The following is a 15,387-nucleotide window of genomic DNA, read 5'->3' as shown; positions in this document are numbered from 1 at the left end:
TATGGAATGAGCTGCCAGAGGATGTGGTGGAGGCTGGTACAATTGTAACATTTAAGAGGCATTTGGATGGGTATATGAATAGGAAGTGTTTGGAGGGATATGGGCCGGGTGCTGGCAGGTGGGACTAGATTGGGTTGGGATATCTGGTCGACATGGACGGGTTGGACCGAAGGGTCTGTTTCCATGCTGTACATCTCTATGACTCTATGGATTTCCTCTTCATGTCTGACTCTGCTTGATCATATTTTGCGTTTGTAAATGTTCATTATATCCATAATAATTGACTCTAACATTTTCTCAATAGTAGATGATTAGCTAACTAATCTATAACTACCTGTTTGTGACTCCTTCCACTTTTAAATAAGATCTTATGTTGGCAGTTTTCCAACCTTCTGGGACTTTTCCAGAATCTAAGAATGCCTGGAAAATAAGTACTGGTAACTGCCCCCCTTTGTTGGAGGTGGGGGGGCTCCATTTTCCCCATTCTATAGGCAACTGATGGTACAAGTGGGGGATTATAGGGTGGCTACACCTTGTCCCACCTCTTTCCATAACCCCTACCCTGCGAGAATACAAGGAAAAAGACCAAGCTTCCTGTTTTGGGATCCGGTGAAGAAAAGATATCGATCAATTATCCTCAGGACCCAAAAGCTGCCAACTTTTTTGGTGAGCTGAGATGTCACTGTCAAGGCCAGTGTTAGGTTAAGAAACTCTCCATTGTTCACTAGTCAGATCCTATCATATTGATTAGCACTCGTTACAGCAAGCTTTCTTGGTGTCAGTGTGGCAAGATGGTTGACACCCAGCACACCAACCTCACACAGTCAAAAAAAAGGAAAATCTTGGCCAATGTATTAACAGAACTGATAATGAGAATTTGCCTTTTAGAAAAAGCATTGCAGCAAAACATATAACCTGAAATAATTATTTTTCAGACAGTACAAGAGATTTTTGAGAACGTATGGCAATGTTTAAAACTTATTATTTTGAAATAAATTAGATTACACATTAGTGTAGCTGGTACTGTTCCAATTAGTCAATGATTATTAAAAAAAAAACACTACAAAGCAATCAGACATTTAAATAAAGCAGCAATTTCAATCTCCGGTCGAAATCACCAATTACAAACATGATACAGTTGACAGTGAAGCTTTGTACAGCAACAGACTTCTAATTAGGGCAACAAAGATATTAAAGTCCACTTGATTACAATTCAATTCTTAACTTACTGTTTTTCTGGTTGGACTATTGCAATTTTCTTCTGCTTTGGACCTGTCAATTAATAGAAAGAAGATCATCCACCGTATATAGACTCAATTCATTGAGTTGCAATATGTTTTACACAACCCACACACAAAACAAGTGATCTACTTCTGGAGAAAAGGAAAAGGACAGTTTTGCTTTGAAAGTTCATGTGGATGAAACGGATCTTCAAGAATAGGGTTACATGGATAGTAATGAAGAGCAGTTCCATTCATACCCCATCTATACTGTTTTCCTGCCATGGACTTTAACATCCATATGATAGATATTCCATTCTCACAACAAAAAGAATCATACAAATATCATCATCAGTCTATATAAGGATGCTTCCTGACATTAGACAATGACAATATCGAGGTCTATTATTTGACCAATTTTATTCACCCTCACTGTCCCTGTGTTGTCAGATTGTTGCCAAATATCCAGACCTGGAAGAGCTGTAATATCGTTAGATTAAATATCAGAAAGTTTAAAGTAATAGGCCTGGATTTCACCAAGTACAATTAGGAGCCTATTAGAAACATGAGGCGGGTTTTAATTCTGGCACTATTTAGACTCCACTTACAATACTGTGAACTGGTTTACAGGAAGTCCCATGGCTGCCTCAGAACATCATCTGGAGTTGACTGGGCATCGTTGCAATGAAGATCCTAGTTAGCCTTTTCACCTAATGCAGGAACATAGAGTACCAAACTCTTGACTCGTACTACCTGCCTCAATAATGAAAATCCAGACACTGTTTTTCAACTTCTTCACAAAATCAATTACTTTATCACAGACTTCACGGGCATTTCTCTTTTCAGGCTAAATAACTCTAAGCAAGAAGCTGTTGACATAAGTTTTTAATTTAATATCTTTGTCATTGCAAAGACTAGGTTATTTTATCCCCATCACACAACAAAATTCATTTTTATCTGTGACTCTTTTGGTCTTTCTCCATTGTATAATGTATTACATGCTCCAAGTAGAAAAATCTAGAATTATTCTTATTCTTATGCAGGTCTTGGAAGTTGAAAGCATTTCCAGAATTAACTCCTCTATGTGAAACAAGAACTTTGTTTAATGGCCTATATTTAGAGACCCTGAAAAAAAAATATTTTCTTCTCCAAAAATTGGCTATGCACCTAACTTAAAATGAATTAAAGCATAACTACTAATTGCAGTCTTTGCAAATTAACACACTGCGGTCACTTGTTTTGTCCGTCTGGGCAGTATTTAAAAGGAGGTGAGATGGGTCTCATCTTTCAGCTGGAAAGCCAGCAAGAGCATCATCTTAATTCTTTTCCAAAAGGCACACCAAATCAAGAACCCCAAAAGAGGAACAGCACCCAACCAGCAGCTGTCAGTTCTTGACCACCTGGCAGTGCCACAGGGAAGTGGGCAGCTGTTACTGGTATTACAAGACCCAGGATTCTCATGGATCCCGCTGCAGGTATTGCTGGGGCAGGAAGGGAACTGGTTGTCCTCAGTCGGCCCTCTTCTGACAATCTTTTAATTATTAAATTTAAATCACGAGGTATCCTGAATGAAATTCATCTGGTTAGGGTTTATCCAGTTTAGGGCGGCACGGTGGCTCAGTGGTTAGCACTGCTGCCTCACAGCACCAGGGACCTGGGTTCGATTCCCGCCTCAGGTGACTCTGTGGAGTTTGCACATTCTCTCCGTGTCTGTGTGGGTTTCCTCCATGTGCTCTGGTTTCCTCCCACAATCCAAAGATGTGCAGGTCAGGTGAACTGGCCATACTAAATTGCCTATAGTGTTAGGTGCATTACTCAAGGGTAAATATAGAGTAGGGGAAATGGATCTGGATGGGTTATTTTTCGGAGAGTCGGTGTGGACTTGTTGGGCCGAAGGGCCTGTTTCCATACTGTAGAGAATCTAACCTAATCAACTTTGCATCAATATTTACACAAAATGAAAAAAAAGGATGAAGAGTGTCTAAAAGACTGACAAGTTAAGTTCTTATGAATTTGATGTTACCTTAACAGTATGTATTTTCTTGATAGTACTTACAGACTGCACGATATGGCGGGGTCAAAGGGTACCCATTTGCTTCACACCAACCGACTGGAAAAATATCCATTGAGTCGACATCAACAATGTATTCGGGGACAGATCTCTTACAGTCTAGAATAAAGTGGATTTACATTAAAAATATAGCTGCTTAAAAAAAAAAACTACCTGCTGTTATATTGTCCTCTGATTAAAAACTTTATTTCATTCTATAAAACATTAGCAGTTTTTTTTTGCTTTTGACATTCACTAATTAAGAGTCTGACTATGCCTTGAAAAATGTTAGAAACACTAAGTGAAAACCCAGTTACATTTAAGTAAATCAGATGATGGGAAGCATTTGTTATCAACTGATACTTTATCGGCTGACTTGCAACAGTCCCTCTTCAAAAAGAACTTGATATTTTCAGGCATCTCCAGTGACAAAGCATAAAATCAAAAGGACGAATGAAAAACGCCAGTCCAAAATCTTTCATTATTTTCTCTTCTGATTTATGCTTGATCTGGAGAAAATGCAACAAGTTATTTCCTTTGTACTTTTTGATTATGCTTGTTCCAGCGTGCTTTGGAACTAGAACATTACAGAAGCCTACTGCATAGAAACAGGTTAATTGGACTTTTAGTACTATATTGCAATTTTATCGGAGAACAATCGCACAGCCCTACTGATTTTTTCATACTTTTCAAATTCTCCTTCTTAAATGATTTTAATGTTCAATTTTAACAAGAATTTGTGAACTTTGCTTCAAGAACAGATAATGGCAGAGAATTCCACATTCTGACCAGCTTGTTAAAGGTGTTTCTTTCAAACATATATATTTACAATCAATTTAACACAAACTAATAAATAAATTAAAATAAATTCAATTTCATTCAATTTTGTAAATTTGGAAATTCCAGTTGAGCACATTGCTTGGTTCGCTAAAATGCACATCCCTGAATAAATAACAACGTAGAAGGAAAGAAATAGGAGCTTGAAGAAAATAAAAAGAAAATTACAAGAACTGTGCAATTCTGTTTTGCTGAAATGCAGCACCCTCTTTTCTACCCTTGAATAAAATTCACATCCATTCCATTCTTTGATGGAGGTTGCAACAACATCTAAATGTCCCTGTACCTGTCCTGGTAAGAACTGCATCTGTTTCACAGTAGCTGCTTCATTTTGCAACTCTGAACTACATGCTTGGAGATCCACAAACATTCATAACTTACCATGAAGACCTTGAGTACTTTTGGATCATGCGCAAAGAGCTAGGCTGTTACTGCAACCTATGTTCTATTGTCTTACTTAAGACAAACAGAGCCATGGAGAGTTGCCAAAGTCAACTTAGACCGTAAGACATAGGAGTAGAAGTAAGGCCATTCAGCCCATTGAGTCCACTCCGCCATTTAATCATGGCTGATGGGCATCTCAACTCTACTTACCCATACTCTCCCCGTAGCCCTTAATTCCTTGCGAAATCAAGAATTTATCAATCTCTGCCTTGAAAACACCCAAAGTCCTGGCCTCCACTGGGCTCCATGGCAATGAACTCCACAGACCCACCACTCTCAGGCTGAAGAAGGGTCTCCTCATTTCCATTCTAAATTGACCCCTTCTAATTCTAAGGCTGTGCCCACGGGTCCTAGTCTCCTTGCCTAACGGAAACAACTTCCCAGCGTCCATCCTTTCTAAGCTATGCATTATCTTATAAATTTCTATTAGATCTCCCCTCAACCTTCTAAACTCTAATGAATACAATCCCACAATCCTCAGCCGTTCATCGTATGTTAGGCCTACCATTCCAGGGATCATCGTGTGAATCTCCGCTGGACACACCCCAGTGCAAGTATGTCCTTCCTGAGGTGTGGGACCCAAAATTAGACACAGTATTCTAAATGGGGCCTAACTAGAGCTTTATAAAGTCTGAGAAGCACATCACTGCTTTTCTATTCTAACCCTCATGAGATAAATGACAACATTACATTTGCTTTCTTAGTCACGGACTCAACCTGCAAGTTAACCTTGAGAGAATCTTGGTTTAGGATTCCTTTATACTTTGGCTTTATGAATTTTCTCACTGTTTAAAAAAATAGTCCATGTCTGTATTCTTTTTTCCAAAGTGCAAGACCTCGCATTTGTTCATGTTGAATTTCATCAGCCATTTCCTGGACCACTCTCCTAAACTGTCTAAATCTTAGTACTATTTGCCTGTCCACCTAACTTCATATCATTGGCAAACTTCACCAGTATGCCCTCAGTCCCTTCATCCAGATCATTTATAAAGTGAACAGCTATGGCCCCAACACTGAACCCTGCGGGATACTACTTGTCACTGGCTGCCATTCTGAAAAACAACCTTTTATCCCAACTCTGCCTTTTGTCAGACAGTCAATTCTCAATTCATGCCAGTAGCTCATCTCAAACACCATGTGCCCTCACCTTACTCAGCAGCCTCCCGTGATGCACCTTATCAAAGGCCTTTTGGAAGTCAAGATAGAGAACATCCACTGGGTTTTCCTGGTCTAACCTACTTGTTACCTCTTCAAAGAATTCTAACAGGTTTGTCAGGCACGACCTCCCCTGACTAAATCTATGCTGACTTCTTCTAATCCAACCCCGCACTTCCAAGAATTTAGAAACCTCATTCTTAATGATGGATTCTAGAATTTTACCAACAACCGAGGTTAGGCTGATTGACCTATAATTTTCCATCTTATGACTTGATCCCTTCTTGAACAAGAGGGTTACAGCAATGATTTTCCCTGACTCCAGTGACTTTTGAAAGATCACAATCAACGCCTCTGCTATTTCCTCAGCCACCTCCCTCAGAACTCTAGGATGTAGACCATTGGGGCCAGGAGGTTTATCAATTTTTAGACCTTTTAGCTTTTCTAGCACCTTCTCTTTTATAATGGCTACCATACTCAACTCTGCCCCCTGACTCTCCTTAATTGTTGGGATATTACTCCTGACTTCCACTGTGAACACTAACACAAAGTATTTTATTAAGTTCTTCAGCTATTTCCTTCTCTCCCAGCATTAACCTTGCTGCATCAATTTGGAGTGACCCAACGTCTACTTTTGCCTCTCATTTGTTTCTTATGTATTGAAAGAAACTTTTACTAGCATTTCTCATATTACTGGCTAGCCTACCTTCATATTTGATCCTCTCCTTCCTTATTTCATTCTTTGTTATCCTCGGTTTGTTTTTGTAGTCTTCCCAATCTTCTGATTTCCCCGTGCTCTTGGCAACTTTATCGGCTCTCTCCTTCTTTGATACATTTCCTGACTTCCTTTGTCAGCTATGGCTGTCTAATCCTCCCCCTCCCCACCATGGATAACCTTTCTTTTCTTTGGGATGAACCTCTGTACTGTGTCTTCAGTTACACCCAGAAACTCCTATGCCATTGTTGCTGTCCTGTCTTCCTCGCTAGGCTCTGCTTCCAGTCGATTTTCGTCAGTTCCTCTCTCATGCCCCTATAATTACCTTTATTTAACTGTAACACCATTATATCAGATTTTAACTTCTCTCTTTCAAACTGTAGACTGAACTATACCATATTATAATCACTGCCTCTGAAGTGTTCCCTTACTTTAAGATCTTTTATAAAGTTTGGCTCATTTCATAACTTGTACAACTAATAAATGTATCACAGTAAGCGTAATTTGCATCTCACACTAAAAAAACTGATTTTTAATACAACTTTATACTGAAACATGACAGAAATTTCAGAAGAAAACTGTGTCATTTTAAAAAGATTTGAAATTTACAATAAATTGAAGTGTAATGGACCTGGTCTGGAAACTTATTGGAACTGTGCAGAAAGTTACTGTTGGAGAATCATAACTAATTCTGGCCAGAAATAAAAGTTAAACCAGCTGTGCTGAATGGGTTTGGTCTGAAATTTAGTTTAGTGAGAAATGGCTGAGTTCACATTTATTTTTAAAAACAAACCAAAATAAGGGTGATGACTCAGTTTTCACTTGGATGCTGATTTCCATGAGCAAGATGCAGTTTTAGTTTACATAGTCTAAAATCCAATGAGAGTTGACTGATTTTGAATTACTGGGCTTGGTTGCTGTAATTCTCAATAAGCAGTTGAGCAGTCAAAGTCTGCCAGTATTATGAGATAGCCATTAGTGCAAAAATCATCACACTTTTTGTTCAGGTTAAATATGAAGTTTCCTTCTCAGAAGGATGTTGTGTTTGAGCAGATGTTTAAATTCATTATACCCTGATATAATATCAGGAGAAATGTTTACAATATTTATTCACCTCCAGCAATAATAATCACTAAGTGTTAAAGAGTTAAATCCATCCCAGTTACCAAGGCATTAAAAATAAAATCTGTAAATAGTAAGGGAATGTCAACATGACTCTTGCTCATGATATGTAAGTTGAATTTCATTCACATGTCCATCAATATAAATGTTTATGCAACGTGCTCTGAAGATTTATTTTGCTTTATGCTAAAGCATGACATTTTTAAAGTTAAATATGCTCTTACATCAAAATTTCAGAAATGGCATTGTACTGGAATCAGAATTATACAGTACTGAAGAGGGTTTCTGGTCTACCATGGATACACTGTCTACCTTAGTTTATGTTTAATCAACAATATAAAAAGCTATCACAAATATTTCTTGGTATGCAGTCCACTAAGAAACAGTTTTTTTGTTTCTGAATTTGTTAAGTAGCTGCATTATAAATACTTCATGGACGTTTAAAAGGCTGGGACATGAATATTGAAAGTTAGGTGACATTTCAACAAGAGAGGAAGCTTATATAAGATGGTGCCTTATGAATGAAGGACGGCATTAATATAACTAAGGTAATCTCTTTCACTATTGTAAAGGTCATGATGTAGACTCAGATACAAAGAAAAAAACATGTCAGAAGTCAGTTTTTAAATAGTTCCCCTACCAGAAAAAAAAAGAAGCTTGTAAGAAAGTTACAATGATAATCTTATGCAACATATTGGTGAGATGACATCTTGATTCCAATTTTGTTCTCCTTATTTAAAAGAGGATATAACTGCATTAGAAGCAGTACAGCAAAGGTTCACTGAGTTGTTTCGTACGATGAAAGGGATACATCAGAACTAGGAGCACGAATAGGCAATTCAACCCATCTAGTCTACACTAGTATTCAATACAATCACAGTTGATCTCATTTTGGCCTGAACTTCTTTCCTGCCCACTTCCCATAACCCTTTAACCCATTACTAATTAAAAATTGGTTTATCTCCTGCTTAAATTTACTCAATCCACTGTACTCCAGGGTAGGAAGTTCCAAAAATGCACAACGTTTGAGGGAAGTAGTTCCTCCTCATCTCAGTTTCAGGATAAGGGGCATCAGATGGAAAACAATGATCTCTCTCACTAGATTGCCCACAGAGGAAACATCATCTCGACATCTACTTTAACACTTCCTTTCAATTCCGCTCCGGATTTAACTCTTAAATGTTTAATAATTATTATAGCTGTCAGTGAACTTTGTCAAATCAGGGTTGCTTCATTAGGAAAGCTTGGTCACATTGAGCTTGTATCCATTGAGGGTGATCTTATTGAAGTATATAAGAGCCTGAGAGAACTAGACAGAGTGGATAGCGAAAGGATGTTTCCCTTCATGGGAAATATGTGGGAGAGACTAACTTGAGGACAGAGTTTAAAAAAAGGATTCTCAATTAATGACCACTCAAAACTGCTTCCTGCCACAGCTGGAACTAACTCAGCTCCAGATCGGCCGAAGCAAACATGAGTACTGCAGATACTGACAATCAGAGTCAAGATTAGAGTGGTGCTGGAAAAGCATAGTTGATCTTTTCCAGCACCACTCCACTCCAGATAGGTCTTAGAGGCTGCCTGTTAACAGGTCAATCAGCTGGGGATGCCGCAGTGCCTGATCAAGGGTGTGGGCATTCATCAGGGAGATGCCTGAAAACCAAGCCCCTGTCCTCGCTCCTGGCCCCTCTCCCTGTGACTCCCAAGCCCAGAAACACCGCCTTCTACTCGTGAGTGTGAACATCTCACTACCTTTTGAGCAAGTGAGATCCCTAAAAATATACAGAAGGTTTTAAACACCAGGAAAAGGGAAGCTGACAATGTAGCCAAATACATTTTGATCTTGAGGATCTAAAAACTGCATAGCACAAAAGTTAAGAAACATCAGTGAAGGAATTAATTAGGTAATTATTAGCTACATCTTATTAATATTATATAAAACTACCAGAGAACGATGACAGAATAAAATCTTGCATAACAATATATGCCATTGGTTTAAACAATTAAATGCCGATCCAACTTATAGGATCTCATACTAAAGTACCACATGTACTCTCAAGCATTCTGGAAAAAATTAAATGAACCTCTGTAAAACCTAGTTTTCATGATGATTAAATGCTTCTTTCAAATGTTGACTTATAATCATTATCTTTAATCATAACTATTTGTCATTACCATTTTTAATCCTGTAATTTATTTTAAAATCACTATTACAGTAAACTAAGCTGACATTAAACTTCCAATGTATTATACACACTAAACCTGAACATTTACTGGATCTAGTGACAGGTAGAAAGTTATGTTGTAGAGCGTCAACTCGTTTGCAAATGTCATTTGATAATTACAGGTTGCCTGACTGGAAGTCAGCTGGTTGAGTGCTTTGGTTTTCAGGTAAGGCAGGAGTACACGGAGGCCAGCCAAAGGACTAGTTAGGCAAACTCTTAATTATTTTGTGCGATGCACGTTCTTTGCTTCAAATTGAGTTCTCCGACTTCAAATAACCTCACTTCCCATCTGCCTACTCTCTTCCTAGTTCCCCGCCCCCCTTTCCATTCCTCTGATCAATCCTTTCTTCCAGATTCATTTCTTCCATCGACCAACCAGGTCGTACCCTTCACCTGCGTTCACCTATCGCTACCTCACTCCACCCACTTTATCTGCAGCTTCCCTTACATCCACCCTCAGTCCTGAGAAGGATTGCAGCCGAAATGTTGACTTCTCCACGTCCTGATGCTGGCTGGCTTTCTGTGTTCTTCCAGTCTCCTGTTCGTCTACCTCAAACTAAATGCAGCAGATATCGGAAATGTAGATGGAGACAACTTCCCAGGTATTAATTGTATACATAAATATTGTTCATGATTTTTACAGCATCACCTAATTGATCATTTATATTTTTGTAATGCTTATCAATATTCAGTCAGATAATCCCTTAGATTAACTGCATGAATACTTATTGAATTGAAAACATGAATTCTATCTGCAGACTTCATCAATAACATTAATCTTCTGTGGAAGGTTTTGGAGCAGAATATGTGAAATGAAAGACCATTTGAATCTATTTTGTATTATTTCTATGTTTTTGGCAATCCAAGCTAAAACAAAAATTGCTGTCTATTCCTCTGATCTTTTCTATCATTTTAGATTAGATTAGATTAGATTACTTAGTGTGCAAACAGGCCCTTCAGCCCAACAAGTCCACACTGACCCGCCGAAGCGTAACCCACCCAGACCCATCCTCCTACATTTACCTCTTCACCTAACACTACGGGCAATTTAGCATGGCCAATTCACCTGACCTGCACATTTTTCGATTGTGGGAGGAAACCTGAGCACCCGGAGGAAACCCACGCAGACACAGGGAGAATGTGCAAACTCCACACAGAGAGTCACCTGAGGCGGGAATTGAACCTGGGTCTCTGGCACTATAAGGCAGCAGTGCTGACCACTGTGCCACCGTGCCGCCCATAATTTCTACAATGAAAACAAATTCAGAATCATTCTTTCATATATTAAAAATGGAAAGACGTTCCCAATAATAAATGCAGGAGCTATTTTGCCAGGTTTTCTCTGTAGTTGAAAAGGATTTCACATTGATTGACAGCATTAGTATCCCAACGTCAAATGTCCAGATTTTGAAGTGACTGTAATTTATTTTAAGGTATTGTTTTCTAATAGCGACTGGAACTTGGCACTTGTTTGAGAAAGGAAATAGTTCTCATTTAATCAGTGCATGATGTAATCTCTATAAGGTATACAAGATCTGAGATTTTAGGAGATCACTTATCCATCTGGAAGATATATGTACTAGCCACAATGGTTCACAACATGTGAGAAATATTCAATGTATTTGAAGTTATGGCAAGATGTTTCATTTGAGAAGATAATGAAACATGAATTGTATAAAATGTGTGTGTAATAATGGACATTAAAGGATGGCTCAAGCCATTAACCTCATTATTGGAACACAAAATAAACCATAAGATCAATAACATGCTGTAAACTGCAAGACTAGCGATCAAGTGGATAATTAACAGTTTTCTGATTAGATTAGAGCCTTCTCAGGAGCAGCAGATTCCAAAGACTAACAGGTCTGTTATTTGCCCATAATTACTGTGATGCAAGATCTGAACTGATCAGTAATGGTGCATTGCAAGATGGTAGCACATTAAGAAATTGAGACAGTGTTGTAATACAGAAGAGAAGATTGGGTCCACACCTGTGTGGAAGCCAAGACATCCATGTTCCACCAATCAAATAATTACTACTTTGTTCCACAGCAACTCTCACATTAACCCACTGTTAGCATCAAGCATTGCACGCCACTTCTAACTAATGGCTGAGACAACTTTTCCCTTTTATTTTGCAGATATCATTGGTATATCCACAAGCTCCGTGATGAAGCAGCCACCTCTACCCAAAACCACATCTTCAGCTCTGAGGAAGAGTACGCCAAGGCTTCAGAGGATGCATCAGTAAGCCTGTATCCTGCAACAACCCATCAGCTCAGATACCGACACATACACTGAGCGATCAGATTTGGAATGTTGGGTTCACAAAACTGTGGGCAGCTACCCAAGGAAGAAAAGCCCCAAACTGCTCACAGTGGGAGGCCAGCCCGAGACCAGACACCTGCTCAGCCCCGGGCAGGAGAGGATCCTGTGGTGTTGGCAATCAGGGGCTTTGTCCACTGGCACAGAGAGGAACAGGAAAAGCAAGCAGAAATACAAGTCGTAATGGTCTTCCAAGCAGAAAGGCCACAGTAGTACAGTTACACTATAGAAACCTAGCTGCTTGCCAGGCTGCCTCCAAGGACAGTCATTTCATTCTATTGGCTTAGGTTAGTGCCAGTGATTACGTCCTTTCACATTCTATAGGTTTCACTATAACTGTATTTCTACTCCACAAAATCGGTTGCCAGGCATTCTGAAATTCAGGGGAATTTCATCCATGTTGTGATATATTGGGCAATCATGTTTTTGCTGCTCTTTAATGAATCACTGGAAACTGGTCATTTTGGTTGCCTTTGAGTGATCTCAGTCTTCTGTCATGATACAAGATTACAATACACAATACTAACAATCTTTCCATAAACAGGCTACATTAACTAGATTTTGCTCGGAAATCTTTGCTTGATTTAGGGTTTGATTTAGACTATTTGCAATAAAAATACATTGCACTTTGGTCATATTCTGATAGTCAAAGGAGCCGTTCCTATTTATGCTTCTGAAGATCAGACCAATGGCTGGTCCCTGTCCTTATGGTGCCACTGGTCTTATGCATTATCTTCAGGGTCAATTTCTTCTCCTTCCACTCTTGCATCAGTTTCTCAATATCACCAATGTGCAATCATTTGATGAATATTACAACTTTTAGCTTGAAACAAGCTTCATACCTAATTTGCTTTGTTGGAAAACTGATTTTGCTTTGAAATTTGCTATCTGCATTCTGCCTTATTTTGGCATATCTCAAATTCCTGTGCAACTTCGTAACACAGCCTATATTGCCTGCTTGACCCCTTGTCCCAAGTTACAAGGTACTGGTCAGTTAAGCATGAATTTGTGGAATGTGAAATTGACAATATTGCTAATGCAATTATAGAATATTCCAGCTGAAAAGGGGAAGGAGGTTGACCTACACTGAGTAAATGATTTTTGGGACCCAAAAACCCATCTTATATGCTGGATTGTCTTGTATGCAGTGGTCAATGGTGATGCATGATTCTGTCTGCACATTGTTATGTGAGCATTAACTGAGTTACTTTAAGTTTCCTGCAAGCCAACTATCATTATACAGCTGAAGTTTTATTCTCTGTAAAATTCTGCATAAAAATGCCTCAGGAGCTCTGACAGAAATCTTATTGAAATTAGTTGTGTGTAATACTGAAAATTAGAACATTTCACTATAGCTTTCGCCTTACAGCATTTTAGAAAGAATCTCAAATTAGTGTGAACTCTCAATGTGGTCAGCAGGCAGTAATCTGAAAGAGTATTTTTAAACTAATGGTATGTGCAGCATTAAAATAACAAATACTTTTAAGCTATTAAAACAGTAACTGATTCCCTATCACTCCTTATAACAATAAATAAAAACAGTAAACAACACAAACTTCCTTTTTTTTTCCTTACCATACGTTTGATTTAGATATGCCTGAATAAGACCTCCTTCTCACAGAAGAAAGCAAAACACCAATGTCTTCATGACAGTTTCAAATTCAAACTCACAACAAGCTTGTCTTTTTTTAAAATATACAATTGAAAAAGAGAGATGAAGTTAAGCAAAAGAATTGCCTCTTCACCTGTTCTACGAAGATTGACATGACTGAGAAGTTCTAATAATTCACTTGTCTCTAAGTCGCATTATAGCTTAAATTCTATTAATTCTATTGATTTTTGTTCATCGTTCTTGGGATGTGGGTGCCACTGACTAGTCCAAGACTTAAGTCACGCCTCAACTGTCCTGTAGAAAATGATGGTGAGCTGTCTTCTTGAATCACTATTGTATTTGGGATGAAGGGACAGCTATAAGTTGTTAGGGAAGATGTACCAGGATTTTAGCACTTGAGGCATAATCAACACTAGAGACAGCTTGTGCTGCTGGGAATCATTCCCAAGATCCCTGCTCGATCAAATTGACAAAAGCAGAGCTGCTCTGAAGATGTGAGGTACTCCTGTGTTTGGATGAGATCTAAAAACTCAAATGATCATAGTAACATAGGAAACAGGAGCAGCAATAGGGCATCTGGATTTAAAATCTTTGCCATTCAACTGCATCACAGCCAATCTACTAACTTTTCTAAGAGCATCTGTTCATGCAGTTTGCCACATAGATATAGAATACAGAACAGTACAGCACAGTACAGGCCCTTTGGCCTTCGATGTTGTGCCAACCTTTTATTCTACTCAAAGATCAAACTAACCTGCATACTGTTTATTTTAGTATCAACCACGTATTTATCCAAAAGTCACTTAAATGTCCCTAATGTTTCTGACTCTACTACCATTGCTAGCAGTGCATTCCACAAAACCACCAAAGCCAGCAATTTAATGAATCACAATGACTTTGAAAATGAGTGGTTCAATTTTAATGAACTGTTCAATGGCTTTGGTCTTTGCATTGTATGCTGAGCACTGTTCATGTCCTATATACTTACTGTTGATGTTAAACTTACTGGACTGTAGCTTACTAATTGAGGATTGCATTTTTTTAAAAATGTAGCTTGGAACCATCAAAGCTCTGAATTGTCCCTATCCAATACCATCACCAAAACGTGTTCAGAAAATTCACCTGAAGTTGAAATTGAATTGATGTCAACAAAAATCAATTGAATACAAAAGCAAAGCTGAAAAAGACTAGAATGCAGTACCACAACCTTACCTGAAATGCTTGTTTCCTGAACATGCTTGTTATTGTGGACGAGTATGACTTACATGATTAAAGAATCTGCAACTAAATTTCCTGTCTTCACTGGCTGACGTGAACAATGATACATCAATCAAAACATTTTGAAATAGTTTATTTTTCAAAATAATAAATCAGTGCATGAATCTTGGCTTTCATATTATTGGAAATACATATTTACACTAATGGATTAGGAGGAAAACTGGAAAATACTGAAATGTTTGGACACTTTCTGGATTAAAAGTTAAAAATTAAAAAGTTAAGTATCTGCTCCACAACCACCTGATGAAGAAGCTGCACTTAGAAAGCTACTGCCTCCAAATACACCTGTTGGACTATAACCTGGTGTTGTGTGATTTTTAAGTTTGTCCATCCCAGTCCAACACAGCACCTCCAAATCTGGATTAAAAAGTGTATTTAACAGAAGTTTAAAGGGAACCGTGTGG

At 38.4% G+C, this 15,387-nt stretch overlaps 1 protein-coding gene and 1 long non-coding RNA gene across 4 annotated transcripts in view; one reads left to right on the top strand and one right to left on the bottom strand.

Moving 5' to 3' along the window:
* The window catches only part of LOC122561853, a 54,769-nt gene extending 42,802 nt beyond the window's left edge, over positions 1-11,967 (top strand). The window contains exon 3 of the long non-coding RNA XR_006315130.1: positions 11,910-11,967. This is a non-coding gene — a long non-coding RNA (uncharacterized LOC122561853). The remainder of the gene's footprint in view (positions 1-11,909) is intronic.
* sfmbt2 (Scm like with four mbt domains 2) overlaps positions 1-15,387 on the bottom strand; it is a 217,983-nt gene that overhangs the window by 49,617 nt on the left and 152,979 nt on the right. For all 3 annotated transcript variants that reach the window (XM_043714122.1, XM_043714123.1, XM_043714124.1), the window contains 2 exons: positions 3,277-3,390; positions 1,230-1,272 (listed from right to left, as the gene is read on the bottom strand). In XM_043714122.1, coding sequence (XP_043570057.1) covers positions 1,230-1,272; positions 3,277-3,390 — 157 coding nt within the window. The remainder of the gene's footprint in view (positions 1-1,229; positions 1,273-3,276; positions 3,391-15,387) is intronic.

The sequence above is a fragment of the Chiloscyllium plagiosum genome, chromosome 23 (assembly GCF_004010195.1).
Source record: "Chiloscyllium plagiosum isolate BGI_BamShark_2017 chromosome 23, ASM401019v2, whole genome shotgun sequence".
NCBI lineage: Eukaryota > Metazoa > Chordata > Chondrichthyes > Orectolobiformes > Hemiscylliidae > Chiloscyllium > Chiloscyllium plagiosum.
The sequence above is the reverse complement of the archived record's forward strand: the minus strand, read 5'-3'. Positions and strand labels throughout refer to the sequence as shown.